At 41.4% G+C, this 27,982-nt stretch overlaps 1 protein-coding gene across 5 annotated transcripts in view; it reads right to left on the bottom strand.

Moving 5' to 3' along the window:
• Positions 1 to 27,982, bottom strand: part of Ppp6r3 (protein phosphatase 6 regulatory subunit 3) — a 114,364-nt gene that overhangs the window by 29,521 nt on the left and 56,861 nt on the right. For all 5 annotated transcript variants that reach the window (XM_028771240.1, XM_028771242.1, XM_028771243.1 and 2 more), the window contains exons 8-14: positions 25,432 to 25,545; positions 12,701 to 12,830; positions 10,178 to 10,330; positions 8,640 to 8,789; positions 7,256 to 7,320; positions 3,493 to 3,608; positions 1,291 to 1,376 (exon numbers count right to left, since the gene is read on the bottom strand). In XM_028771240.1, the coding sequence (XP_028627073.1) occupies positions 1,291 to 1,376; positions 3,493 to 3,608; positions 7,256 to 7,320; positions 8,640 to 8,789; positions 10,178 to 10,330; positions 12,701 to 12,830; positions 25,432 to 25,545 (814 nt within the window). The remainder of the gene's footprint in view (positions 1 to 1,290; positions 1,377 to 3,492; positions 3,609 to 7,255; positions 7,321 to 8,639; positions 8,790 to 10,177; positions 10,331 to 12,700; positions 12,831 to 25,431; positions 25,546 to 27,982) is intronic.

Genomic DNA, 27,982 nt, shown 5'->3' with positions numbered 1-27,982 from the left:
AAAAAAGGAAACAAAATCAATCACTGGAGGATAATTTTTAAAGTGTCCCAAATAAAATACTCCTTTATATACAAAAATGAAGGTTGCTATGCTGGCTACATCCCTACAGTAGAGTTAATGTGGGTGGTCAATCAGCAACAAAACATCTCAACACAGGTCAGCAGTGCTCTTCAGAGCAGGCAGCCACTCACAGTGCTAGACGGGGTGGTTTCACACCCAGCCGCAATTATTTTAACCAACTGACTAGTACAGGAAAACCCACATCATCCAGCTATGTAACATTTATAAAAGGTGCCCTTCCTTGCTGGCTAGCACTGTTGACCAGGGTGTGGGTTGGTCAGATGGGTGATGGTACACACTGGCACCATCAGATCCACTGGAACCCCAGGCCACACAGCGCTCCCTTCTATACTCATTTCTTTTCTTGTCATACTTCCTAATCAGGTATCAAAGCCACCTTTAAAAAGCCATTATTCCACTACTCAAGTCAATTGGGAGGAAAAGGCCTGTGCAGTGTGACACAGATGACCTACTGACTCTGCAGCTCTTAGCTGCTACATAACTAACTTAGTAATGACTGAGGTGTTATTATAAGAAACCACAGTGACTTGTGCTAAACGCACATCTGGGTCGGGCCCTCACCCTTATCACCAGCTACCCGTTAACAAAGATGCATTCTCATTTGCAAAAACTAAAATAAAGCAATACTCATCTACTCATCTTAAGATTTAATGTGTTTAAAAACAAAAACACATTCCAAAGTCCAATATAATTTTAAGAAATTATCAATGCCATTATTCCCTGGCTGAAAGTACCAATTCAATCCAACATTCTAAAGCTGGAGTTTCAGAGTCATCTATAACTCTTTTCTCCAAAAAATGCTCTAAAATGTGAATAAACTCAACTCCATAATACTAGAAACATCCATGGTAATGTTTGGGGTTATAAGCACCCAGAGTGACATGAAGCCCAAAGCACAAAGCCACAGAACAAGAGGAAGGTAGAGGTGCTAAGGGAGCAGGACCCAGGCGAGACAAGACACTGATGTGGATTGCAGGAGTGTGGACATGGGTGGCTTTTTAGTACACTTTTGCCATGCAAAGTAGGTCACTAGGAAGTGAATGAACAAATCAAGAATGCTGTGAATACTATCCTCTTCCTACAAAGAATCACAAGCTTTTCTTCAGGCCACATTCACTGGGCCTAATGGACAGTCTTTAATATTTTTCAAGTAAATAGGCAATGGCTGAGAGCACCATAAACCCCAGCAACAGACCCTGTGAAACCTACTAGATCTACCGTGTTCCTCTTGTTCGTCTCTCCTAAGGAGCTTGTGCAGAACGTCTCCCACCGCTCCCTGATTTCATCGGGAAGATCTTTAGAGTGAAAAAGGAAAAAAGCATTATCACACAGTGACCTAGGGGGACAAGGGTGCACAGTCTTAAAGAGTAGTCACATGAACAGTACTTGGGAAAGATCCAATGAGTTGAAGTCCCGGCTATGGCCATCCCAGTGGTCCAAAAGAATGAGTCCAAAAAGCTCTCACAGGCCCAGTCAACAGACTTTTGAGCCCCAATCAACAGACCCATCCAACCAACACTGTTGGCTTGATCTGGCCAAGAGTCATAATGTAGCAATTACTAACAACTGCTCTACTGAAAGGAAACATGAAAATTTTATCTCCAAACAACTCTTCAAAAAGAGGACTGGTCTTTGGGTAGGGTAAGAACTGTCTGGTCAAGTTTAAGAAATATTACAAATACTAGCTTTGGTACTTTGCTGGGATCCTATGACAGACACTCAACTGATGAATGGTTCCGTGGACCACTGACTGTTGCCTGCTGTGACTGCACTTGTATATCGCCTACATATTTGCCTCATAAACAAAACATGAAGAAATGTTCTACAGCAAAATTCAACTTTCTAGAGAAATTTTAATAGCTTTTCTCAGAAATGAATCCCTACCTATAAACCTTAGAGGCCTATCTACATAGAAGGTCATCTGACAATTCTGGTTTAAGCAACCATACACAGGTACACACTCACACAGGAACTTCCAGGATTGAACAAGCCTTACCACACATGGCCCTCTCTCCTTGATAAGGATACGAACCATGAGGAGTGGCTTCAAGAAGAGGCTTGTACTTCTCAAGAAGCAAAATTACAGGTGGACCAGCCTCAGTTTTTCTGTCACTGGGTGAGAATTAGGCTTTCAGTGCATAATCGACAGAGCACCACTCCTTGAACAAAGATTATTAGTTTCTCACAAAGATGTCTCAGAACTAGTTATTCCCGCTGGGTCAGATCCTGCAGGTCAGAGCATTTGGTATTCTCATTCTGACAAAATGGACTTGTGGTCTGAGACTTGTGTAGAAGGCACAAGTCACCTTGGGCTGATTAAATTTAAATGCTAGTAGAAAAAGAATCCTTTAGGATCTAGTCTTTCATTTTAGTAACAGGGACACTGAAGAAACACTGAAGAGTGTTTCCGTGTCTCAGATAAGGAATTTAATCCATAGGTAAGAACAGGAGGGAGGAGAGGCCAGACTCTAGCTGCTAGAGAGATGGGTCAGTGCCTAATAGCACTTGTTACGTTTCCAGGAGACCTGGGTTCTATTCCCAGCACCCACATGGTGGCTTCACAACCATTCATAAAAAAAGTTGCAGGGGATTCAATGCTCTCTTCTGACTAGGTACACATGATGTACTTACATGCATATGGGAAAACCACAAATATACATTTTTTAAAAGGAAGGAGGCTTCAGAAGAAAAAACAAGAACCACCATAGCTTGAGTGGCTCTACTCAAACATAGAACACAGAATCAGGTCCAGGGGGTGGAGAGATGGCTTAGGAGTTAAGAGCACTGGATACTATTCTAGAGGACCTGGGTTTGATCCCTAGCATCTACACAGCAACACACAACCATCTATTAAGTCCAGGATCTGACAGCCTCTTCTGACCTCTATGGAATCTGAATGCACATGGTGTACAGACACATACTGGCAAAACACCTACATATATAAAATAAATAAAGCCCCCCCCCCACCTCAAGACCGGGTCTCACTATGTAGCTCTGGCTGTCTGGGAACTCACTACATAGACCAGGCTGGCCTCAAACTCACAGAGATCTGTCTACCTCTGCCTTCCAAGGGCTGGGATTAAACGTGTGCATCACTATGTCTGGTGAACACATAAACCTTTAAAAATAAAAACAGAACAAAAAGCAGGTCATCAACAGTGTTCTGTAACAGAAAGTGACTCTAGCATGTCATTTGATTTCAAATGAACACAAAAATCTAAGCAGAAGTACAGCTGAGGACCACATGGTTCAAACATAGTCTCAAGAGCAACAATGAAAAAATCTCCAAACTAAAAGGTCTCTAAAAATGTAAACAAACCCCATCTATAGCTTTCAACCTGCTCTGACACTTTAACCCCTGACCTGTTCTCTGATCCTACACAAATGTAATTAGGCTGTTAACTAACTTACCTTTGATGAGCTGCTGTACTAATGCACTGTTCGGACCTTTGTCAGTGCTGTGCACAATACAGTTAGCTATCCTCGTGAGGTGTCCCATGTAACCATGCCGTCGTCCTCCCTCAGCCCTGACAAGGGGAAAGGATAAATATTCAGACAAGAGGATATATACTTAGCAGATTCTCAAATAGAGAGCACATGAACTTAGCAGGAAGCACGGCAGCATAGTGACAAGACAGTCTCCCATGTCAGCAACAATCACTACTGTTGACACTATCTAAAGCAAACATTCAATAATGATAATGTTCCAGGACACTGAAATTTGCACTTTTTAAAAAATTCTGAATTTCTGACTTGAATGAGATTATAAAAAACTGAGGTCAGGATTTTGTTGTCCTTTCCCTCACCCCAACCCCCTCGCCCAAAAGACATCAAGTTTTACTTGTGCTAATGGACAGACACAAATAACTAATGACATTTCTCAACCGTAGACAGTGGCTTATCTGAAAATCTGTGTAGGTAAGAAAGGCAGCACCCGTGCACTCTTTAGAGACCCCTCAGTGGTCAGTGAGCGAGCTCGGCCTCAGTGCTTTCTTCTGCTGCGGTCTACTTTCTCCTACCACTCTCATCTTTATGTAAGACTACCTTTTTAATGTCAATGGTTTATAAAACAAAAAAAAATTGTTGGAAACAACAGGGCAGAGACTCAAGAGACATTTGTTTAAAGGGAGAAAACCCTTTCAGGAGCCACTAAAAGATAACAACAGGGTCATGCCTGAAGACCCTCCTGGAAAACGCAATACCTGCTGGGTAATCTCTACAACGTGTGGGGACTCTGAGGCTCACAGTGAGCTGCAAAGGCTGCCTTTGGTTCCAAAGTAAGATCCAGAGACTCCACTGTTCCCAAAGATAACTTCTTAGCCCTCCCATACTCACAGCTACAGGTAAGAAGCAAAAGCCTATATACAAGGCTTCTGACATACTGAAGCACCAGAGAAAACTTTCAGGATCCCAAAGTTCACAGGACCATTTATTCAGCTGGCCTTCAGAGGACAGGCCCACAGGAATAGAAGAGTATCCAGGATACTTATGTGTTGGCCTGATGAGGCAGGAAGAGAAAGAGTGTGGTAGATAGGAGGTCACAGAGGACACAAACGGCCAATAGGTCAGATACAGAACCAGAGATGTCTCACAGTTCCCCTAAAGGAGATCTGTCTGGAACACTGTACCTGCTAATCAAACCCCCTGCCACAGCCACACAAAAGGGGTTAGTTTCCCATACTGGCCACACTGAAACCTGTCTGTGCTCATCAGTGTTTATATGCGCAACAGCAGCAGCACCGCCACCCAAAACAACGAAGGCAAGCTGATTCCTGCCCTGAGTCACTCAGCTCCTTCAGGGGAATAGAAATTTGAACAGTGATAGATCCTGACAGCATAAGCTATTGAGGAGCTCAGCTGGTAAATGCAGCAGCCTAGCTAGCACTAAAAACACTGGGTTTGATCATTTGTACCTCATAAAGCCAGACATGGGCACGTGGTTGTAATCCCAGAACTGAAGAGGAGACAGCACCAGGAGTTCAAGGTCACCGTCAGTTGCACAGTCAATTTGATACCAACCCAAGAAGGAAAGGGAAGGCAATGGGGGTGGGGGCAATGCATCTGTACACAGTAATGGAAGCATTCTATGTTCTGACTACAGTGGTGGTTATGTAAGGGCTCCACATAGCAGTCACATTTCCTGAAATTGGTCATCTAGGAGAGATGTATCATGATGACTGAGAAACAGACTTAAACCTGACTCAGAAGGAAGCAGTCATGTTAGTAAACTGCACTGATCAAGCTAAACATTCCTGTGCAGAACAGTAAAACTGGATGGCCATCTTTTCCCATATACCAAACTAACACAAAAGGAATACTCAACTGAAAACTGGACACTACAACACTACTAGAACAAAAGACAAACATGACACTGGTCTGAGCAGAGATATTCTGGAGAATACCCCAAAACCACTGATAATGAAAGTAACAAAAAAACAAATGGAATCACCTAAAAATCTGAGAGACTGTGGGAGATGGGAGACATTATGAAGTGCTCATCCCACATAGGAGCTTAGTGAGAATCTTAGTCCTGCCTCAGTGGAGCACAACCAGGAGATATAGAAAAGCCACCAGCAAATATCCTCCTGATTCTACCTAAACAATGTTTATCATCTAAATAGTCATTTCTCAAGATAAGACACACAAATGACCCAGAGATAACATAAAAAGATGCAATGTTAACTAAATAACAGGGACATGAAAATCAAAATTACAAGGTCCAGATGAGATTTTTTTTCATAAAGTGGTATTTGTTTAAAAAAATGGGATAGACCTAGTGATGGTGGTACATGCCTTTAGTCCAAGCATTTGGAAGGCAGAGGCAGGTGGATCTCTGAGTTTAACCCAGCCTGGTATACAGAGCAAGTTTCAGGAGAGGCTACAGAGAGAAACCCTGTCTTGATCAAAAGAAAAGAGGACGGGGGAATTATTAGACATAAAGAACAAATTCTGCCATTTGTGACACCATCTATAGAACTGAAGAATATTATTAGGAGAGGTAAGAGCTATGAGAAGACAATATATTCTTGCTTACACAGAAACTAAGAAAGCTGACTTCACAGAAGCAGTAAGAATAACAGCAGTGACTCGCAGCCAAAAGGGGAGAGGAGGAAGGCAGAGGGTCATCAGTGACTTCCTGCAGCATGGCAGGAGAGCAGTTTACTTACATTCCTCAGAGTACCAAGAAGTGATGAGGATGCTAATGATCAGGACGAGGACTCCCTCTTTTCACCCAGTACTCCATAAACCACTGCCCAATGTCCCCATAAGCTAGGTGTCATTTACACAAACACACCTAGCCTCACACAGCAACCCACCCTACACTACCTGCTTCAGAATCTGGGGATGATGTAAAACCTCCTAGGGTATCGAGAAGACTAGCTGCTAGCCCCTGCCACCACCACAAGAACATCTTATGTGAGAAAAGCTTTACAAAACCTTGTCTTTGAAGAAAATATAGGTGCATGCCTGCATGGTGATGTTTTCCTCTAAGAGCATGCCCATGGACAGCTCCATCCTGAGAGGTTAATCAACTTTTGACTGTTTTTATTCACCTCAATACTATGCTTGGAAAACCTTCCAAAGGTAACAGAGTCTCACTCAAAGGAGGAAGGACTGACCAAAGGTTAGTAGAGAGGTATCTGTTATGATGTAACTATTTTTACTTTCTCTAAGTAGCAAAAGGAAGATGGTAAGATTTTCTTCTGTAAATTATAAATCAAATTGTACTGCTTGCAGAAACAAGTTAGCTGTGCTCACTTCGGTTCCTTCACAAGCATGACACACAAATTCATGAAGCATTCCATATTTTTACAAGTCTCTTCCCTGCCCCCCAAAAATAAACAGTCCAGATGGGAACCCATTGAGTAAAATTCTTAAAAATTGTGACAGGGATGCTGAAGTGTAGCTCTTCACAGTTGGTGACTTCTGGGTGGGGTAAGGGAAGTAGCAGTTTTAAGGGACTGGCCAGTGGGCTTCATTCTACCATATTCCAGTGGATATAAGGACATTACAAAAAGGACTTTTTTCCTTCTTTTTGTGGGGAGGTCACACGGATCTGGGTACACCTGGGAGGACTAGAAAGTGAGCATGATTGGATTGTATTACCAAAATTCCCAAATAATCAATAAAAATATTGTGTTAAAAAAGAAAAAGAAAGAAAGAAATTACTTACTGTTTCTTCTCATTTGTGTCCCAGGCTTCAAGTATTCGCTCTATTAACTGACACTTTTGAAAAAGCTAAATAAGAAAGAACACTCCGATTACTCCAATTATTAACCTGCTGGTTAAAGCATTAAAACACTAAAGCAAATCCAGCATGGTGACTCAGCCTTCAACCTTAGCATTCTGGAGGTAGAGGTAGGCAGATCTTTGTGAGTTCAAGGCCAGCCTGGCCTACATAGTGAAACCCTGTCTTTAAAAACAAACAAACAAAAACTTCACATAAAACAAAACCACATGTGGTTCTTAGTCATTGCCCACCCAAGTGTAACATGGTGCTATTTACTCCAGATCCCCAGTGGGCAGTCCCCTCAAGACCCAGACCACAGACAACACTTATTAGGCAACTTATTGCTAAGGCTACTGCCACAGTGAGCAGCAAACCCTACTTTGCTGCTATTTGCTTTATTTTACTAGGGGGGTTTGGGTGGGAACAGTGATCCCTCTTAAGACAGGGTCTCACCTAGGTCAGGCTAGTCTTGAACTCACTGATTTCTCCTGTCTCTACCTCCCAAATGCGACGTTTACAAGCATGCACAACCATACCTGGCTTAATTTGCTTTTACATGTGGGCAACAGGACCTTGAACATATCCCAACACTTGTGTAATACTTGACACTTGTGTGTTCTACCAAAACTCTAGCAATTCAAAAAGAAGCTACTGCGGGTTGCACACCGAGCAATGGCACTTTTCTTCTCTAGTTACCTGGCTGTTCCAGGCCAGCCTTTTTGCCTTCTAGGTCTGGGAATAAACCACATGGGAACTATAGGATTAGATAAAACCATAAAAACGCAGAACTCTGAAAAAAAAAATCACATCATATTTTACAGAAAAGAGACCCTCAAGCCAGGTATCAGTGTACATGCTTATAACCCCAGCTCCATGAGCATGAGCCAGAAAGTTTGAGTCCAGGATCACTCTGGTCTACACAGCAAGAGCCTCCTGCCTCCTGCCTATAAAACACAAGAAAGACCCTAAAAGGATGATCATAAAGGATGACCATTCAACACTGACTAAAATTTGTTTCTTCACATGGTCAGGCATCCCTCAGCACTGGAACTAAAATTCTGGTGTGTCAAAGTACAGCAAATAGCAATACTTAGTTATCTATGATTCATTTACCTCCCAGAAAGTATGTTCAAACTTCTTATACTTACAAGGAAGTAGGATGACAGTTCATTGAGAGGTGTTATGTCCATGTGATTAACAGAATCACTGGTCAAAGGGAAATGAGCATGTGACAGCTAAACCTTTCAATTTAGACATTACTCAATCTGTCCTACAACTATAATTCATTTCACACTCTGGAAAACACAATACAGGAAATAAAACTTACATGCTTCAATAACAAATTGTCACCAGCAGAGTCCTGATCAGTAATGGTGCCATTTTCCACATTCTCAAAAGGACTGGCCAGAATGAGAGCAATACAAATTTCCACTTGGGTATGTAGAAAGTTATTCCATGTGTACTTGAAGAACATGTCCTACAAAAGAAAGGAGCAGTCTCTTCAATTAGCTCAATGCTGAAGCCACCAGTTTAAATATTCACAAAGTAGTAACTGAAGAACATGTTTTCAGGGTAGAGAGACATTTTGTCAGTAAAGTGTTTGTTGAGTAAGCACAGGATGTGACTCTGGATCCCTAGTACCTACTTAAAGGCTGGCCATAGAGGCATATATGTTTGTAATCCAGTGCTGGGGAAGTGAAGACAGGTAGCGCTTACTGACCAACTAATCTAGCCTAACAGAAGAGTTTCAGAGTCAATGAGTCTCAGTCTCAAAAGAACAAGGTAGAAGGCTAGCAAACTGGTTCAATAGGTAAAGGTACTTGCTACTAAGACTGATCACCTTAGTGTGAGGCTGAGAACCCACATGGTGAAAGAAATGACTTCTAAAAGATGCAGTCTGACCTCAACATGGGAGCCATGATGCTTGTATATGCATGTGTGCACACAGATAAGCAAAAGTCCATATTAAACAGAACACAACTTTATTTAATGGGTGGTTTGAAAAACTTTATTTAATGGGTGGTTTGAAACACCACTTCATAGTCCATGTAACTGTCTATTCATTCTAAATGTTTGAATTTGCCTAGAATATATTAGAAAGAGAAGAAAGTTCCAGAAACATAAAGACGAAATGAGCATAACCTTCTCAAAGAGAAAGTTTTTAAAATGATGCAAATATCCAGCTCAGTCCATTTCCATGCTCTTCACTTTGTGACTCCAGGGAGAATTCGCACTGATTCTTCAGACTACCAAGCATGCAATAGTCTTTGCTTTGAACTTTTCATGTACTCCACAATTATGGGTCATTTTGAAATGAGGAAATGTGATACAGATAATTATTTTTATTAGAGAAAGAGGGTCTAGGTTAACCTAACAGTTTTGTCCTGGTTTCCACTGTTAGCCCAGTATCAATTTGTAGATAGCAACTTGTTAAAGTTCTCATTCCTGTCTGAAGTTAGGCTTCCTACTCAGAGCCCAAGTGTGAGAGTGAAGACAGTTATTAACATGGTGACCCTTGATGTTAACTGCTCAGGATGTCGCCTTGAGCAGTGAGCCAGTGCCTTGCAATGTATGTGCCATTATGTTCTGCTCTAGTCCTTTCTGCTTTCCTAGCATCTCCTAGACTTTGGAGGGTATGAGCTGTTCCCTTTGCTGGGTGGATGGGTGTCAGAGTAAGATGACACCTCTAGCACCTCAAATCGTGCACAGGCTTGGGACATGATACTGGGTCAGACTGAGTTCAGCAGTTTTACCTGCTCAGGTACTATGTGTCCCTAGATAATACCCCTGTAAATGTATAAGACTGAGCTATAATCCTAGGAACTATCAAGAGTGACTCCAAACATTTATGAGGCAGAATCTCACCAATATGACGCCAATGCTGTTTAGTTCCATCAGGTCTCCATTTATACTGCTGGTATTGGTTTGAAGCAGGCTGGATATCAACCTAATGACATTCAACCGAGTGTTCCCCACAGGTGGGTCCAGTATACCCCATGTAGTCTTCATCACACTTTTCTGTGGAAGAAAAGCTTTCAAATTAAATTCAGTTGAGTGAATAAACAAAAAGTTCATGTGCTGACACAGCAGAAGGCCAGCTAATACCATACAATTTAAGTCCTGAGAGAAATCTAACCTTGTAGCCAGAATCTTTACAAGAAGACAGAAACTAGTATACATATAGTAAAAAGGCAAGTGTTTGCCCTGAGAAATGTGATAGATGCGGCCTGTTCTTGACTACAAAGGGAGGTTTAATACTCTAAAATCATAAGACAGAAACAGATACTGTAGCATTTTAGACATTCTGACAAAAGAATGAAAGACTAAAATGCACCACTAAGTTGCCCTCCCTGAAGGTCTACCCACACAAGCCCCTCCCACGCACTATCTCCAGAACACACATAGAGTAAAAGGAGATAACAAGTTCCCACAAGTTGTTCTCTGACCCACCCCCAACAAATTTACACAAACAAATAACATAGTATGTAATGCTAATTAGTCACCAGTGTCTTATTTCCAAGGTTCTCAGACTCTCTAGCAACTGCTTAAACCAAACCCTCACATTTGCCCACTCTCCTCTTCTGGCCCAAACCTTACAGTTCCATTCCAAGAAACTCTGAGACTTCGTAAAAAGCTTCATGGTGCTAGGGATGGTTACTTGTTTAGTATGTGTAAGACTACATTCAATCCGTAGCACAAGTAAGTTCATTAATCTATTAATTAAGCTTTTTACAATACTCCCGGAATCTACTTACATACTTTATCATAGAGTGAAGCCAGGTATGTCACTCATTGCTAAGGTGAAAGAGAAGTCTTAATAAGAGACTTAGTTATAATAAATTGGGGCCATGAATCAGGTGCTTCTTTATGCACTTAGAAAGAAGCTGAATGAACCACCTAAGACTCTCACACACCACTTCTATCCTCCTCTTGACTGCTAGGCACTCACAACAGCACTGAGTATCTGAACAACAATTTGGAAGTTAACCAGAATCCTCAGGTTCTTAAAAGTATTCTGCTCCTCCTCCTCCAAAACATTAAATAAAAAAGATTGTGGTGGTCTGAATAAGAATGGTCCCCATAGGCTCATATAATAGAATGCTTAGTCACCAGGGAGTGGCCACTGCCTTGCTGGGGTAGGTGTGGCTTTGTTGAAAGAGGTGTGTCAATAGCTTGGAGGTTTCACTAGACCAAGTCAGGACCAGGCACTCCGCAGATCAGGATGTAGGTCTCACCTACTGCTCTAACACCAAGCTAGCTCTCCCCTCATGATAACGGACTAAGCCTCTGAGACTGTAAAGAAGACCCAATAAAATGCTTTCTTTTTTAAGAGTTGCCTTGGTCATGGTGTCTTTTCACAGCAACCAAACAGTGACTGAGTAACAAGACCTCCTATACAAGTGACAGACTCACATATTGAAGTCTTAACAATGTAGAGAGAACACTACAGATGAACTGGATCCAAATGTACAGGGTAAAAGAAATGGGCAGGGAAGACCTGGCACAACTGCACCAGAGCAGCTGTGGTTCCCAGCATGCGTCTTCGGCAGGTCTCGAGGTCCCACTGTGCTCAGTTTTGCATACAGTTGTTCTCCTTGGAAAAGCAACACCCTGTGCCAGGTCCTTTCCAAGCTGTATACAAAGACCTCAACAGACTACATTTCAGTTAAATACCATCTGTCTACACTGTCCCCAAGCTCATATGAAGATGTAATTTCAAAAATCAGATCACAAAAGGTTAATAACTTCACCTCAAAGGCCTAAGATATGTTACAAACAGAAAACTGTTTATTTTACTGATACATAGGTACTCAAGGATTTACAAAACAAGAATCTGAGTTTATTTAGTAGACATTTTTAATCCTAATTTCCCTCATTTACTAATTTAGACAAGGCATATGGATAAAGGCCTCATGAGAGGTACAGTGGTAAATGCTTGTAATCTTATTACTCATAAGGCTCAGGAAGGAGGAGAGTAAGTTCAAGGCCAGCCTATAATATATACCAAGACCTTGGCTAAAAAAAAAAACCCCCCAAACAAACAAACAAACAAACAAAACAAAACAAAACCAACCAATTAACAACAAAAAAAATCTCAGAGGCAGAAAAAACTGGTAGTGTACCTTTAAACATATTATGTAGGCTGAGGCTATGGCTCAATGGGCAAAGGATTTTCCTCCAAGCTTCTGAGTTCTATCTTCATAACCCATATAGTTGAATGGGAGGATGTAACCAACACGTGCACACACATGCACACACTTTGTAATAACACACTATGCAATGCTAATTATGGTTGTCTTCTTATGTCCAAGGTTCTCAAACTCTCTCTCCAGTGTCTGCCAACACCACACCACTGGCTGCCAGTAACTCTGAAGACAGCAACCCTACCTTGGGTGGCTCGAGTAGGAGTTCATGGAAAGATCCAAGTCTTCCTCGGATGGCTTCTAGAACACTCTTGTTAACAGAACAAGCTGAATGACTCATGCCTGGGGGGCAGATTTCTATATGGCCTTCAAATCTGGAAAACAAATCAAGGTAACTACTGTAATTTCATAATACCACATTCAAGCTCTCCATACCAACCCTGCAGGCACACATGTTATGGTGATATCAAAGGGATGGCCAAGAAACAGAGTCAGTAGTAAGACTCATGGGAGTAGCCACCATGCTCTGAGAACCTAAAGGGGTTATGGTATCAGGTGAGATATTATGTCACATCTCTTGATGCCCCTGAACTCCTCCAACTCCTGTCAGTATATCTCTAACTGATCAGAAAATCCACACTTCAAATGGAAACTGACCCAAGTCACAGGACACATAGAAATACCTGGCATTTAGGAATGCTAACAATAAGCAGGTCCCTACTTATCCCTGAGATTATTTGGGGGTAAATAACACTAATTTGTGTTTAAAGGATTTAATTTATTCTACATAAAATTCAGTCCTCAATCATTATGAGTCATTCCTTAAAAACAAACAACAGAAAACAAAAAACAAAGGACTACAGATAGAGTGAGAATCCCAATTCCAGCTGGTCTTGTAACTACAAAGGCAGAATAGTTCTCAAGTGGGCAAAGGATAAGGAAAAGAGGGAGTACCGAGATCAGTGTGAAAATGAGGGTATTAAGTTCAAACTTAAAATTCTATGGAGGGCTGGAGAGGTGGCTCAGAGGTTAAGAACACTAGCTGCTCTTCCAGAGGTCCTGAGTTCAAGTCCCAACAACCATATGATGGCTCACAATCATCTATAATGAGATCTGGTGCCCTCTTCTGGCCTATAGGCATATGTGCAGACAGAATACTGTATACATAATAAATAAATGAGCAAATAAATAAATAAATAATCTTTTTTTAAAAAAACCAAAAAAAAAAAAAGAGGACTTCCGGTCTGGGCCCAAGCATAGAGCAGGTCACAGGTGGCAGCTCCATACCCAACCCCAGAAAACCGAGAGAAAGAGGGACTCCCAGGAGCTTTAACTCAGGCAGCATCCCAGGTAAAAATGAATCACCCGTGATGTCTGCTGTTAGAAGTTCTAATCCAGATGCTGGATTATACTACTCCGAACTTATATTACTCAGACCTTTGAAGGGCCACTGACAAGAACATCGAACAGCTAGAGATTGACATCACTAATCTGAAGAAATCCCTCGTTTCGCTGTCTGAAGAGACCTCCTAAAATCGCAAAGATCCTTATTGGACTTGATTTACTCTGGTACAATAGAAAAGGCTGTGTACAGCTCTTGACTGTGTACTACCCTCAAAGAAGAAGGTTGCCTTTACATAGACAAGACAAGGAGGGTTAAAGAGAGCATGAAATAGGTAGTGAAGGCCCTAAGAAAAATCAGAGAGAGAAAGAGACAGATGAATGCTGGTACAAGAATTGGTTTTCAGCCTCTCCAAGGTTGTCAACCCTATTTCCTTCCATCTTGAAACCATTATTTGGGTTCTTTTTGCTTTTTTCTGCTGGTCCCTGGCCCTCAAATAGGCGGACTAACTCTGTGGTACAACAGATAAATGATTTGGTAGCAAAACCTACTCAGATACATTATCATAAGTTAGCTATGGAGGACCACGAGACTCAAGATGAGGTTGTTACTTTATACAGGGTGTTTCCAAAACCCATCTCCACCAAACCTAAAAGGGGGGACTTCTGCCCCGAGACCAAGCAGAGAGGGGCCACCCAGAACCCCCTCTGTCAGGTGATCTGAATTCTTGCTTAGGCTGCGAGGCTAAGCACTGCAAGGGAATATAAATAAAAGATAAAAATATCTATCTGGGTTCCCTGAAGGACAAGCCTGACTCCATAGGGGTTGATGTCAAAAGTATCCCCTCTCCAGGAAAAAGACATCAGGACGGGTATGGCCCTCATGCCTCACTGGACAACAACAGGGGGAGGGGAGCCATTACAAGGTCCCCTTCAAATACTGGAGGTCAGGCCTCTATCCCCGCCTTCGCAAGTTTAGAATTGCCCACAGCCCTTCTATACTTAGAGAAGGGAGGAGATGTCAGGGGCAGCCCTGCTTACACACTGAAGGCCTAAAATCAGCCATAGGCCTAAAATCAGCAATAGGCATGTCATACATGTATACTAACACCAAGTCTTGGATGTCAGTGGAAAAACATTGAAACAGATGGCTATAAGCTAATGTCAACAGGCAGCTTTTGTGGAAATTTATAAGCATGAGTAGTCATAGACCTTGTAAATAGGTAGCCTTGGCAGACAATACCAACTTAGATAAGGACAAGCGAGTCATAGGCAAAGTCATAGTGAATTGTCCCCTGAACCTTCACCTAGCCAATACCCGGTTCTGAAGATATCTGTATTCCCCCTGAACACCCACACTCCAGTGTCATTCCCTTCCCCACATCCTGCCTTTCTGTGTTTATAACCCCTGTGTGAATTAATTACGATTTGAGAAAAAAAATTAAATATAACATATTAAAAAAAAAAAAAGAAGTGGAGACTACACCGACGCCTTCAATACTGAACACCATTTTTCATTAAAAACAAGCCTGAAAACAAAAAACAAAACAAAAAAAACCCCAAAACACAAAAACAACAAATTGCTGTGACAACTGCTGTAGCAAGGCTGCCTGGACCCAAATCCAACCTCTTTATTATCAGTTACTGATCATTATTAAAAAAAGAACCACTTCAAGATGTTCCAGATGTCCCTCCTTAGACAGCAGTGAGGAATCCATCTACAGACCTGGGACACCTAGAAACTGTGGTAGCAGCTGCTAAAAACACATCATTTGTGGGTTGCTCTGAAGGCTGCATTCAGAGACACAATTTTTGTAGAAAAGGGAAAGATGATACCTCTGGCCAAGTGTTAGCTCCTCCAGACAAATGTTATCTTAATCCACACAGCCTGTGGATGAAAAAATCCTTAAAGACATAACTAAGTACTCTGAGGTGGAAGATGAACTTGGATTGTGAGGTGGGCCCACAGTGCCATCACAAGGGTCCCTAGAGAGTAGAAAGGAAAGAGGCACACACACAGAGGGCAAGATGAGGAACAGTGACCACAAGCCATGAGTTATCAAAAATCAAGAGAAACTGAGAGACAGGGAAACATTATCTCTGTGCTTCTTCGGGACTGTAGCACCGCCAACACTTGACAGAAATCTTCAAAGTTTGGCATGTAGAACTGTTACACTCAGACCTAGCTCCTGAGACTGTGGGCTGCAACTCAATATGGAGTAAATGTAATTGACTGGGGGGAGAGAAGGAATAAAAAAAAAATTGGAAACAGTAAAAGACTTCTTAATATAGATGACAAGAAAAACGAATTCAAAATCAAATGTGTTATGAATCTGAGGTGTTTCTTATGGGTCTCACTGTGTTGCATCACGTGACTTCCCTGCTGCCTGGGTTCTGAACACTCTATGCGTTACACATGCCGTCATACCACACAATGAAGACCACTGAAACATCTTGCCTCAATTTGAGGCTACAATGTTTTACTGCACAGTTTTGTGCTCTTAGACAAATACAACAGCTGAATTATAACAATCCCAGCATGAAAGCATCAAATTAGAGAGTCATCAGATTCAAATGTGTTAGAATGTTTGATCTTTAAACTGCTTTTGGAGTCACTGACAAGGCTCATTAAAAACAACCAAAGAAACAATCAACCATTTAAACCCTAACTTGGGATCAGAGACAAATTTTTCAATATAGTCCTAACTATACTTCTGCCACTTTGCACTTCACAGTTAAAGTGGCCTTCTCAGCACTGATGATTATAAAGTTAAACATGCTCTACAGCCTGTAATCTTAAAGACTTCAGCCATGACTTATTTATGTAAAGTGAACAAACATATCCATCTCACTATGAAAATTTGCTTTCACCTTTAAATTTGCATGTATACTAAAAACTTTTAAAAGAAAAGTAAGCCTTATCATTAATAAATGTTTGATTTGCTTATCTATATTTATAATACTTATAAATACTTATATATATTATATATTATATATTATAAATATATAAATTATAATACTTATAAATACTTATAATACTTATAAAGTATTGAATAAAAATGTCTTTTGTCAAAAGGGACTATGAGTGGCAAAAGTTCAAGAAACTTGACTGTAAGCCATCAAGTTTTGGCTTTGTTTTCAGACACAGAAAACAAACATGGAACTTTCAAACGTCTGCAGTGGTGGGGCTAAATGGGACTTGGTAAGTAGTGTCTGCCTAGTGTGGAGAAAGCCCTGGGTTCAATCCCCAGCACCACTGAAACAGGTATATTGGTACAAGTCTGTAATCCACTCTGGATTAGTGTTATCAATGGGGGAAGGCTCAGCCCATTGTGGTAGTACTGGGCACTATGAGGAACAAGCCAGTAAGCAGCAGTCTTCAATGGCCTCTGTACCAGCTCCTACCTCCAGGTTCTGGCTCAGTCTGAGTTCCCTCAAATGGACTATGATTCAGGATATATGAGCTAAATGAATCTTTTCTTCCCTATGTTGCTTTTGGTCATGGTGTTTCATTACAGAAAAATCACCCTAAGACATTCTCCCATATTGTATTGGTTTTGGAAACATGAATGGGTCATGGAGAACAGCTGAGGCTTTTTCAATGTAAAGGGTTAGAGACCCTGAAAATACTAGTAGTATGGGCCATCCGCCAAGGACAGTGGACAGTCTCTGGAGCTGTCTCAAGCCTATCAAACAAGCTGTGTGTGCTAGAGATAGAAGAGCAGGAGAAGCAGGAGTAACCATGAATGAATCCCAGAAGTCGGACACTGAACTGTTTCTAATGCTGGATTTGAGTTTTGCTGTATTCTGCTCATGACTATACCCTGGGACTTTCCTTCTAGGATAAGGAAAAAAAAAAGGTAACTTATTTTAGTTTTTTCAGGAGCTTCTAAGAGTTGGACTGTGTTTTTGTATTGTGACATTCATATTAACATAAGTTCTTGAGAGACAAAGAAAGGCCAAGTTGACAAGGAGTGGATTTGTGGCAGCTAATCATAGTTGTCACCAGGGAAAAGGGAACCAAACCTTAACTGAAGAACTGCCCCTGTCAGACTGGCTTACAGGCATGTTTCCCACCATTTTCTTGATTGTTACCTGCAATGGCCCAAACCACTGCAGGATGTAACATCCCTAGGCTAATAGACTTAGCCTTTAGAAGAAAGTTAGCTGAAGATGATTCTGGAAGCAACTAAGCAGCATTTCTCTGTAGTTTCTGCTTCAAGCTCCAGCTCTGACTTCTCTCAATGACCTGACTCTAACCTGTAAAATGAAATAAACTCTTTCCTCCTCAAGTTGTTTGGTCATGGAATTTGTTACAGCAACAGAATTCAAACTAGACTATTCAAACAAGGACTATGACTTGGTGACATGTCTAAGAAAACTGCCTAAGTCAAGTGTTTTCTTGTGGAACTTCTATGGTTTTAGAATTAATCTCTACTTCTATGATACATTTCAAGTAAGTTTTTCTGTAATCTATGAGTCAAAACTTTTTGGTATAATAAGGTCAAACATACTGCCCCATAAGCACTTACAGAAACTTTACCCTTTCCATGTGCATAGCCTCCACATCCGTACAGAACCTGGTGTATACACATTTGTATGTGTGTGTACACGTTTGTTCCAGGATCTGGGCACCTACTATTTTTCCACTGTTCTGTTGGCTGTGGCTTTGTAGCAAGTCCTGACATCACAGTATGAGTTGTTCAACTTCATTTCTTTCAAGTGATTGTTTTGGCTGTTGTCTTCGCTTTGGGGTTTCCATGAAGTTTGGAATTAGTTTGAGTTGTATTATAACTTTTGTTTAGATATTGATGGTATTGCCCTACATCTACAAGTTAGTTTGGGGAACACTGACAATACTGAATGAAGTATTTACATTGATTAAGGTCAATAAATCTTACATTTTGTTAAGTCTTATACATAATTCTTTTTCTATAAAGGATAATTTTAATTTCAATTCCAATTGCTCATTGTGAGTACATATAAATGCAATTCAATTTTGAGTATTATATTGGCTTTGTCTTGGACTCTTACATTTGTTTATTAGTTAAATCAAGTTTGTTTTTACATTACAACAATAACAACAACAACTCTACATAACTCTATCAACATAACTGTGGCTGGCTATCCCCAGTACTTGGCATATTGTTTTAAGATTTGCTCAAATCAATCCTGTGTGATATATGGCCAAGCAGCTTTATATTATCCTTTCCTATAAAGATGCCAAGAAGATTTCCTCTTCTGCCTTACTATACAGGCTATAATCCTTGCAAAAAGTTTGCTGGTGTAAAAGAATTTAAAAGAAATGATAGGAAGGCTTTGTTTACTTAGATGATGATTTTTGAGACACAAATGAGTCTTGTAGTCATATTATACTTTTAGTATACATTATTTGATTGCTACATATTTTGCTTTAGGGACATGTACAATCATGTGCATGGAGAACAGAGGCTGTTTGGTGTCTCCATCATTCTTCACATTTCCTTGAGACAGGGTTTCTCACTGAACCTGGAGCTATGCTGGGAACCAGCAAGAAGTCCAAGTGAGCCTCCTGTCTCTGTCCACTCTAAAACTGGGGTTAAAGGACACTCACTGAGTCATCTTGAGGTCTAACTGATGTATCTGGTCTGCTACTATTTTTTAAAGGAGTTTTCATCTAGCTTGTGTGTACTCTTGTTAATGTAATACCTTATTCTCATCTACTTCAGTTAGTTTCAAGATAATGCTGGCTTTTTAACAGGGGTTTGCAATGTATTCCTTCTGTCTATTGATACATCTTTATTTAGAATGCATCTGCTGCACCTAACTCTCTCTATAGGCATGAAATGCTCTTTACTGAGGGGTTTAACACAAACTTGGTTCCTCAATGGCTATAAAATGGAGCTGTCTAATTCTTCTTAAGTAATCCTCTGCAGGGTTTTCACTTTAGGAAATTTAAATTCCTTCAACTCTTGAATGTTTAGTGAGTTGTCTGTGGCATTCCTATTTTCTTTTAATGTCCATAAAATACAATATTAGCTTCTTTTCATTCCTTCCTCACACATGGAGAGGAAGATTCCAATAGGAACTCAACCACAGCTCCCCTGTGGGGTGTGTGTGTGTGTGTGTGTGTGTGTGGTGTGTGGTGTGAGGTGCACACTGTGTACATGTGGAAGTCAAGGGACAACTGTAGGAGATGTCAATGTAGAAGTATACACTGAATAAACCCTATGTTTATGCTCCTCCCCAAGTTTGTTTTCAGTCATAGTGTTTTGTTGCAGCAAGAAACCCTCGCTAAGAAAAGTTGGTACTAGGAGTGGGGAACTGCTGTTGCCAGACCTGACCATGTTTTGAAGATGATTGTGGAAGACTTTGGAACTTGGAGCTAGAAAAGCTATGGAGCTTTGCGAGCTCAGTGAAATGTTCTGTAGGAGCCTGGAAGATAAGCATGTTGAAAACAATGCAGAACATGGAGGCCTGGCTTGTGAAAGTTTCAAAGGGAAGTTTAAAGACTCTTATCAAAGCTGTTTGCTATTATAAATTAAGATTCTGTCATTCTAGCCAGCTGGGTCTGAAGAGTCAGCTGTGATTAACAAAGGTAAAACCTTTATGTTACCAGGACAATTGATGCTGGTTAGTTAGAGCTAAGAAATTAGCAGTGATTGAAAAAAGAGACCATCATCACTGAGGAGAAATCTTTTCCTGAGAACACACACAAGCTATGTTTCTGGGGCAGCCAAGGCTGCACCTCATGCTGGTAGCTGAGCTTTGTAATGTGTTGAGAGTTACCCAGGTAATACTGGTTTTGAAGGTGTCATTTTAAAGGCCAGGAGAGGCCACTGGTGAAGGTGCAGCCTTGGTGCATCCTGGTGAAGACCCAGGATGGAAGGGGTCTTTAACTTGAGAACTGAGGCTTGGCAACATGAAGTGGCTATTAGTGAAAGTCTAGTTATAGCAAGGGTCCCCAGCAGTTTTGGAGATGCCAGTACCATGATATGACCACCAAGAACAGCAGCAGCAGTGGAGTAGAGAGAGCTGGAGCCTAGAAGACAAGCTGTGTGTGTTGCAGAGGGCAGAGTCAGAGAAGCCCTTTGGAGTAGTCCATAAGATTGTGAGTGAATACCAGGTAATTCAACATTTGCTTATTTATATTGGAGTTTGGTTCAGATTGTGACTATGTCCTGATTCTTCCCTCTTTTTTTTTTTTTTAGTTTCTATAAATGCAAACTTTATTATTAATATACCTTCCACAGACATAAATCCAACGCCCCCTGCCCCAACAAGGAAGTTGAAGTCAGCAATCCTGTGACAGGCCAACTGTCCTTTGGAATCCAGAGAGTGTGAGATTCTTCAAGACTTCCAGAGCTTCTGGGAGTCCAGGGTCATTTTGAGAGGACTCCTCGGGGTTCATCTGCCTGGTCGCTCTTGATATATACTGGCGACACAACATTCTCTGTTGCCTGTAGATCTTAGAAAGCAAGTAGCGCACCTTCCAATTCTGCATCATGTGGAACCAGGCCTTGCCGTGTTTCTTTCTCAGGTTGAGTGTATCAGCCAAGGCTTCCAGAGTCTTCTCCCTCTGGTTGGGGTCTAACCAGAAGTGCCTTCTTATCGCCCGGTACTGCTTATGGGTGAGCTGAAGGTTGGACATGGAGGAAAATCGTGAAGAGGTCTCCATCTCAGTTTCTCCCTTTATCACTATAGCTCACTTGAGTGCTGGGCTTCAGTTTGAGGCTCTCCCCTGATTCTTCCCCCTTGAAGACCATGTTTAATTTTGATTTTTATAGGAGCCCACAGCTGAAAGACTTTGAACTTCTAAAAGAGATTTTAAGTTTTTAGAGAGATGGATATTTTAAAAGAGACTGATTTTTTTTTTTTTTGGTTGTTGCCATTTTGTTTTTTGAGACAGGGTTTCTCTGTGTAATCGAGATCCTTCTGCCTCTGCCTTCCAAGCACTGGGATTAAAGGTGCTTGCCACACCTGGCAAGAGACCAAATTTTGAGTTTGTAAAGACTGTGGGACTTTTAAAGCTATCGTATGTTTTTAATGTAAGACCTCAGGATAAAAAGAAAGGGAAGATATGGCTTAACAGTGATGCATTTGTGTGTCAAGTTGACAAGGAGTCATTTGACATACAAACTAGAGTTCTCTGAAAGGAGGGAACCTTAATTAAGAAACTCCTTCATGAAATCCGTCTGAAATGAATTTTGTCAACTAGTGATAATGGGGGAGGGCTTATCCAACTGTGGGTGGTTCCATGCCTGCGCTGGTGGTCCTGGGTTCTATAAGAAAGCAGGCTGAGCAAGGCAGGAGAAGCAGAAGTTTCTATTGCTTTTGTTGCAGCAATAGAAACCCTAACTCAGATCCCTCCCTCCTGCATATGTCCCTCCCTTTACTACTTTCTCAGTGTCTCCTTACTTTGTGCGGCTTTCAGTTGCTGTCTGTTGACTGGACCAGCCCTTTTTTCAAGGGAGCTTTGGATCCTTTTATTGGAAAATAGGGTCAGAACTCAAGATTTGTGCATACAGATTTGTTCCTGGTGTCCTGTCAGTTACTGCTGGGTTCTCAGCGAGGAGGCAATGTTTATGTTCAACTATTCCCACTTCGTCATCGGTCATTTCTGGTTTCCTATGCAGATAGATTCTCACAAGTGTTGGTGTCTCTGGTAAGTGCTGAGGGCTCTTCACTTCTGCTTCCATCTCATGCATCTTCATATAGTTTCCCATCCCTTTACTGAGGCTCTCTGTTGATATACTATCTACTTTTCCACAGTTCTAAGATGATAATTGTATTTATACTAAATTTCCTTTTTATGACAGTGGAATGTTTTGGAGTTCTTTCTTCTTACTGTCCTTTCTAAGTTTATTGGGGCTCTTTTCCTCATATTTCTTGGTGGATAAGTCCATCTTGTGTAGGACACAATTCTCTGATCTGTGAGGTATTTATGGAGTAGATGTATGTCTTTTTCCCTAGCCCTTTAGTGTTGAGCTTGACTCAATCTGGTTAACAGCTGAGTTGGCACTCTGGTCTTTAGTTATTTTGCAAGTATGGTTAAGGCTTGCATGCTAAACTTTTCTGTATATTTTCTACGCCCATCGCTTAGACCTTCCCTGTAAGCCTGCTCCTTCCACACACTGGCCTTGTCCTTCTGACAGTATTCTACTGTTACCTGTTAACCAGCACTTGGAAACTTGGGAGAGAGACAGGGTGAAGAGAAACGCCTTGGCCTTAGCACCCCTACTCCCTAAAAGTAGGCTTTCTTGGTGATCCTTCCCCTGCATCGTGGCAGAAAAACAAAAACAAAACAAAACACCAGTTATCTCCAGTGTTCCTGTCTTTCTCATTGAGCAAAAGAACTTTTTTCCTGGTCATTTCTCCTTGCTACAATATTCTCCACTGTATCCTTAGTGTTCAAGGGGTAGCTTCTTTTACATGGGAAGCTTAAGATTTTGTTTAGGGGAAAGGACAGAGAAGGATCCTGATGAATACACAGTGGTTTTCCCCCACAAGGTGCCCTACTGTTAAGGCCTGCAACCACAGTGGGAGGTGCCTCTCCTACTGTGCCTGCCCGGCACTTCTTTCCTGACAGGCTTACAGGCATGTACAAAACACCGTTTGAGGTCTGTAGTACTCAGAGTTCTTGCTCTCCTTACCGTCTTAGGTGCTTTGAAAATTATGTAACCTGCTGCTATTCTAATACATAGGAGCTTGACTCAGGGCTAAAGGGAGGCTTAGCAGTTAAGAGTGTGTACTGTTCCAGGCACTTATGATGCACAGCTCAAAGCCTCCTGTAACCCAAGCTCTATGCAATTCAACACTCTTGACTGGCCTCTGTGGGCACTGCATTCACACATGCGCACACATAATTTTTTTTAAAGATTTATTTATTTTTTATTTATATGAGCACACTGCAGCTGTTTTCAGACACATACTAGAAGAATGCATCAGATCCCATTACAGATGGTTGTGAGCCACCATGTGGTTGCTGGGAATTGAACTCAGGTCCTCTGGCAGAACAGTCAGTGCTCTTAACTGCTCAGCTATCTCTCCAGCCCCAAGCACACATAATTTAAAAAACAAAACTGGAGGCTGGAGAGATGGCTCATCAGTTAAGAGTGCTGGTTTGCTCTTTCAGAGAATCTGGGTCTGATTCCTAGCACCCTGCATGGCAGCTCACAAACATCTGTAACTACAGTTCCAGTCTCTTTTCTGGCCTCCTCAGGCATTGCATGCACATGGTACACAGACAAGAATGCAGGCAAAACACACATAAACATTAAAAAAAAAATCAGGGCTGAAGAAATGGCTCAACAGTTAGGAGTGCTTAATGCTTAGTCAAGGACAGGAGTTCAGATTACATCATCCATATTGTGTGAACTATCAGGTAACTCCAGCTCCCAGGGATCCAGCATCTCTCTCTGATCCTCATAAGTACCTACAGGTATCTATACATACACACCCACACACCAAAAATCTTGAAAAAGTAAAATGAAAACATAACTGAATTACCGTGTCATTCACATGAGGAAACACGAGGCAGATGTTCCTAAGATGGACAGGTCAGGAGCTGTAGTGTTTATTTATACCTTCTTATTTTTTTCCCTAACATCTGCTAAAAATGTGTACTATTCCTCAGGTTTCTTTCTTTCTCAAGCCAGAATTATTGTATAAGCCTCACAACTTACATACAAAACACTCAGTATGACATTAAGCCATAGACAGGGAAGGTAGGAAGGCCCTGGGGCATGAGCTATAAGATAGCTGGGCACAAGTGATTAATACCATACCTTGCTGCTTGTGTGATCTAAAATATGAATTTCTGGGAAAGAAGGAGAAAGGCAAATTACAGATTCCCCAACTATCATCGAGACTAAGCAGAGCAGTGGCAGGGGGCAGGCATTTGGGAAGCGGGGTTGGTGAGGTTACCTTCATTGTCACCCCAGAAACCTAAATTTCATCACTGAGAGGAAAAAGAGAAGCATTGGCTGGATGAAGACTTCACTTGCTAGCCGGGGATGCCACCCATCTCTCTCCATGTCACTTGCCTCATTGGATGGATCCAGTAACAACAGGCAAAACAACACAATCTCTGAATATTCCTACAACACTTACACTGGTTACCAACTATAAAAAACAACATATAAAAATCCAGTGGCTTATTGAAAAATATACCATACATACAGAAAAATTTCCTTAAGGCCTCAGGCCTCCTGTTCATCCAGCCTCTGAAGTGCAATACCCTCATAGTAAGACCCATAAAACAACATAAGTTAGCCTCAAGAAGGGAATCTGGAGATAAATGACACTGCAGTCAGTACTTGACTGTGAAAGGAATTAGCACATGCCAACTGAAATAACCCTCCTCCATCTTCATAAGCACACAGCCAGTTGTCTGGGCCATTGTCCATGTTTGGGATTTGCTCACCTTGAATCCACTAACACAGCAAATACAAAGTGCTGCCAATAACCTGTTGATCAAACCATGGTACTCACATAAATGAAATTATTATCTCCACAACAGTAAAATTCAGCAGCACCTGACCTTCAAAGGCATGCTACTATAGCTCACCTGGCAAGAATGTAACTCTTAGCTTTTTTAAGACATCTAAAAGTAAAACAAGATGGGACATTTGGTGAGATAAAAGGAAAGCTTACGTTGGCCGTCGAGTCTCAAGTAAAGTCAGCAAAATCTGAATTGCACTGACTATGGCCGATTCATTCTTCTCCTTGTGAAAAATATTTGACAGAAGCTGCTCAATAATTTCTTGCCTGGAGGGAAAAAACAACAGTCAAGCACCGACTGCAAAGCCATTTAACAATAACAACTAAACAGACCCAACCCAATCCCTATGACCATTCATCCACACATGGGCATGTCTGCTTTCTACTTTAAATGTCACTATTACAGTGGTTCTTCTTATGTATGAAGTTTATCCCCTTTAACAGGATAAGGGGAGGCCCTGTTGCCTTTTTTGATGAGCAACAAATATTTCAAGGTTAGGTGCGATCTCTACTCAAAGCAGGGTGAAGGCCGTGGTGACTATCTGACAGTGACGCACAGTAAAGACTTAGAACTTAGCACTTTCACAAAAGAAAAATCTTTCCAAACAACAAACTGGACCTGCTTATGTTTTTCCACACAGGTACGGCTGCTGTTTGATTACCAAAGATTCAAAACAAGTCAAAAAGACCATTACCCACTGACTTTTATTCTGTAATTCTCAAATGATAAGTCAGTATAACCTTCCTAATGCTGAGACCCTATAATATGTGGTGATCATGTTGTGGTGACCCTGAACCATAAAATTTATGTTCACTGCTACTTCATAACTGCAATTTTGCTATGGTTATGAGTCATAATGTAAATATCTGATATGTGATCTCTATAAAAGGGTCATTTAACCCCCCACAAAGGGGTTTTGACCCACAGGTTGAAAACCATTGGATTACAGATTTGGAGCTGTGTTTCTGGCAACTGTTCTTCCGTAGTGGACTTCCAGCTAAACAGCACTGATGCTTGCCCCTGTCACGCTCAGAGTCTGCAGGGCACTCACTCACCACAGTCTTTGCTGCTTTCAAAACCATGACGTCTACTCAAAGGAATGGCAAACAAGCCCCAACCATCTCATGGCTATATTAACCTGGAATTCTGTCACACCAGGAGCACTCTTATGGACAAAATAATGTAATAACCAATGAAAACTTATGATTTAACAACACAGTATTGGTGTCATATCCAGTCTTATCCAAACACCACTATCCATCACCCCAAAGAGAACAGAACCAAGAACCACAGGATGGAACTTGCCACACAAGATGAAGGACGCCTTTCAGCCTCTAGGCTAGGAAGTGCTTTCTGACATGGTTAAAACATGGGTAATGTCAAACAAGTTATCAGTAAAAGTCACTGTGAGGGACGCCATCTGGATTACTCATCCACATCTCTGGAACAATGGCTCCTTCTCACTCAGAGTTTTGTTTTTCATAGGGTGGTCACAGAAAGACTCATATCTAGAAAACTAGCTGACTCAAAATAACATAAATTCTGAGTTCAATACTTTATATAATTGAGTTACACAGTACAGCCCAAAGAGAAGTATTTTAAAGAAATTTTCAATTTCAAAAATTTCCAGAGATAATAGCTAGAATGCATTTAATTTAGGACCAAACTTCCTCCTAAACTCCATGTCTATCAACTCAAGATTTCTTTCTTGGTGGCACTACTCTCAAATACTTTGAACTTCAGCCACTCAAACACACCCTTCCACACCTTTCACCCATGACACACATGCACATGGGACACCCAACACTCAAATACAGGTAATTTTTTTGTATGTCTCACCAAAAGACTGACCACTCTGATATGACTATTATATAGTAACTGGACTACTTGATCATTAAATATACACAACATGGTGGTTTCAATAAAAATAGCTCCATAGGCTCACAGGAAGGAATTTGAAAGGATTAGGAGATGTGGCCTTGTTGGAGGATGTCACTGGTGGTGGGCTTTAAGGTAGGCCCAGAGGCTCACTCTCTCTTCCTGCTGCCTGTGGATCTACATGTGGAACTCTGTCCAAACCTGTTCTCTATCATGAAGAGAATGCACTGTGAAACTGTACGCAAGCCCCGATTATATATTTTTTTTTCTAAGAACTGCCATGGTCATAGTGTCTCTTCCCAACAACTAAGCACTGACAACATACTTTAATATACTATTATTGAATATATTAATCAAATATGTGGACTGGGGAGTATACTTTATTAAGTATAAGCTCATGGCAACCTTCTATTACTGTACTTTCTCAATCCATAAACAATAAATAAAAGAACTGGCAGCACAAAACTGTCAAAGAATAGAAGATATTTGGAGGTGGAGAGAAGCATTCATCTCCCTCTACTTCCCGACTGTATGCAACATGATCAACCAACTGCCTCATGCTGCATACATCATGCTGCCAGAATAGACTGTATTTTCAAACTGAGAGCCACATTAAATCCTTCATCCCTCAAAGGGGGAGAAGGAGAAGAGGGTGGGAAGGAGAGGGAGAGGGGAAGAGGGGAGAGAGGAGAGGGGAGAGGAGGGGAGAGGGGAGAGGGAAGAGAGGAGAGGGGAGGAGAGGGGAGAGGGGAGAGGGGAGGGGGAGGGGGAGGAGAGGGGAGGGGGGAGGAGAGGGGAGTTGGGAGGGGAGGGGAGGGGAGAGGG

Source organism: Grammomys surdaster, unplaced genomic scaffold (assembly GCF_004785775.1).
Source record: "Grammomys surdaster isolate TR1022 unplaced genomic scaffold, NIH_TR_1.0 205, whole genome shotgun sequence".
Lineage (NCBI taxonomy): Eukaryota > Metazoa > Chordata > Mammalia > Rodentia > Muridae > Grammomys > Grammomys surdaster.
The sequence above is the reverse complement of the archived record's forward strand: the minus strand, read 5'-3'. Positions and strand labels throughout refer to the sequence as shown.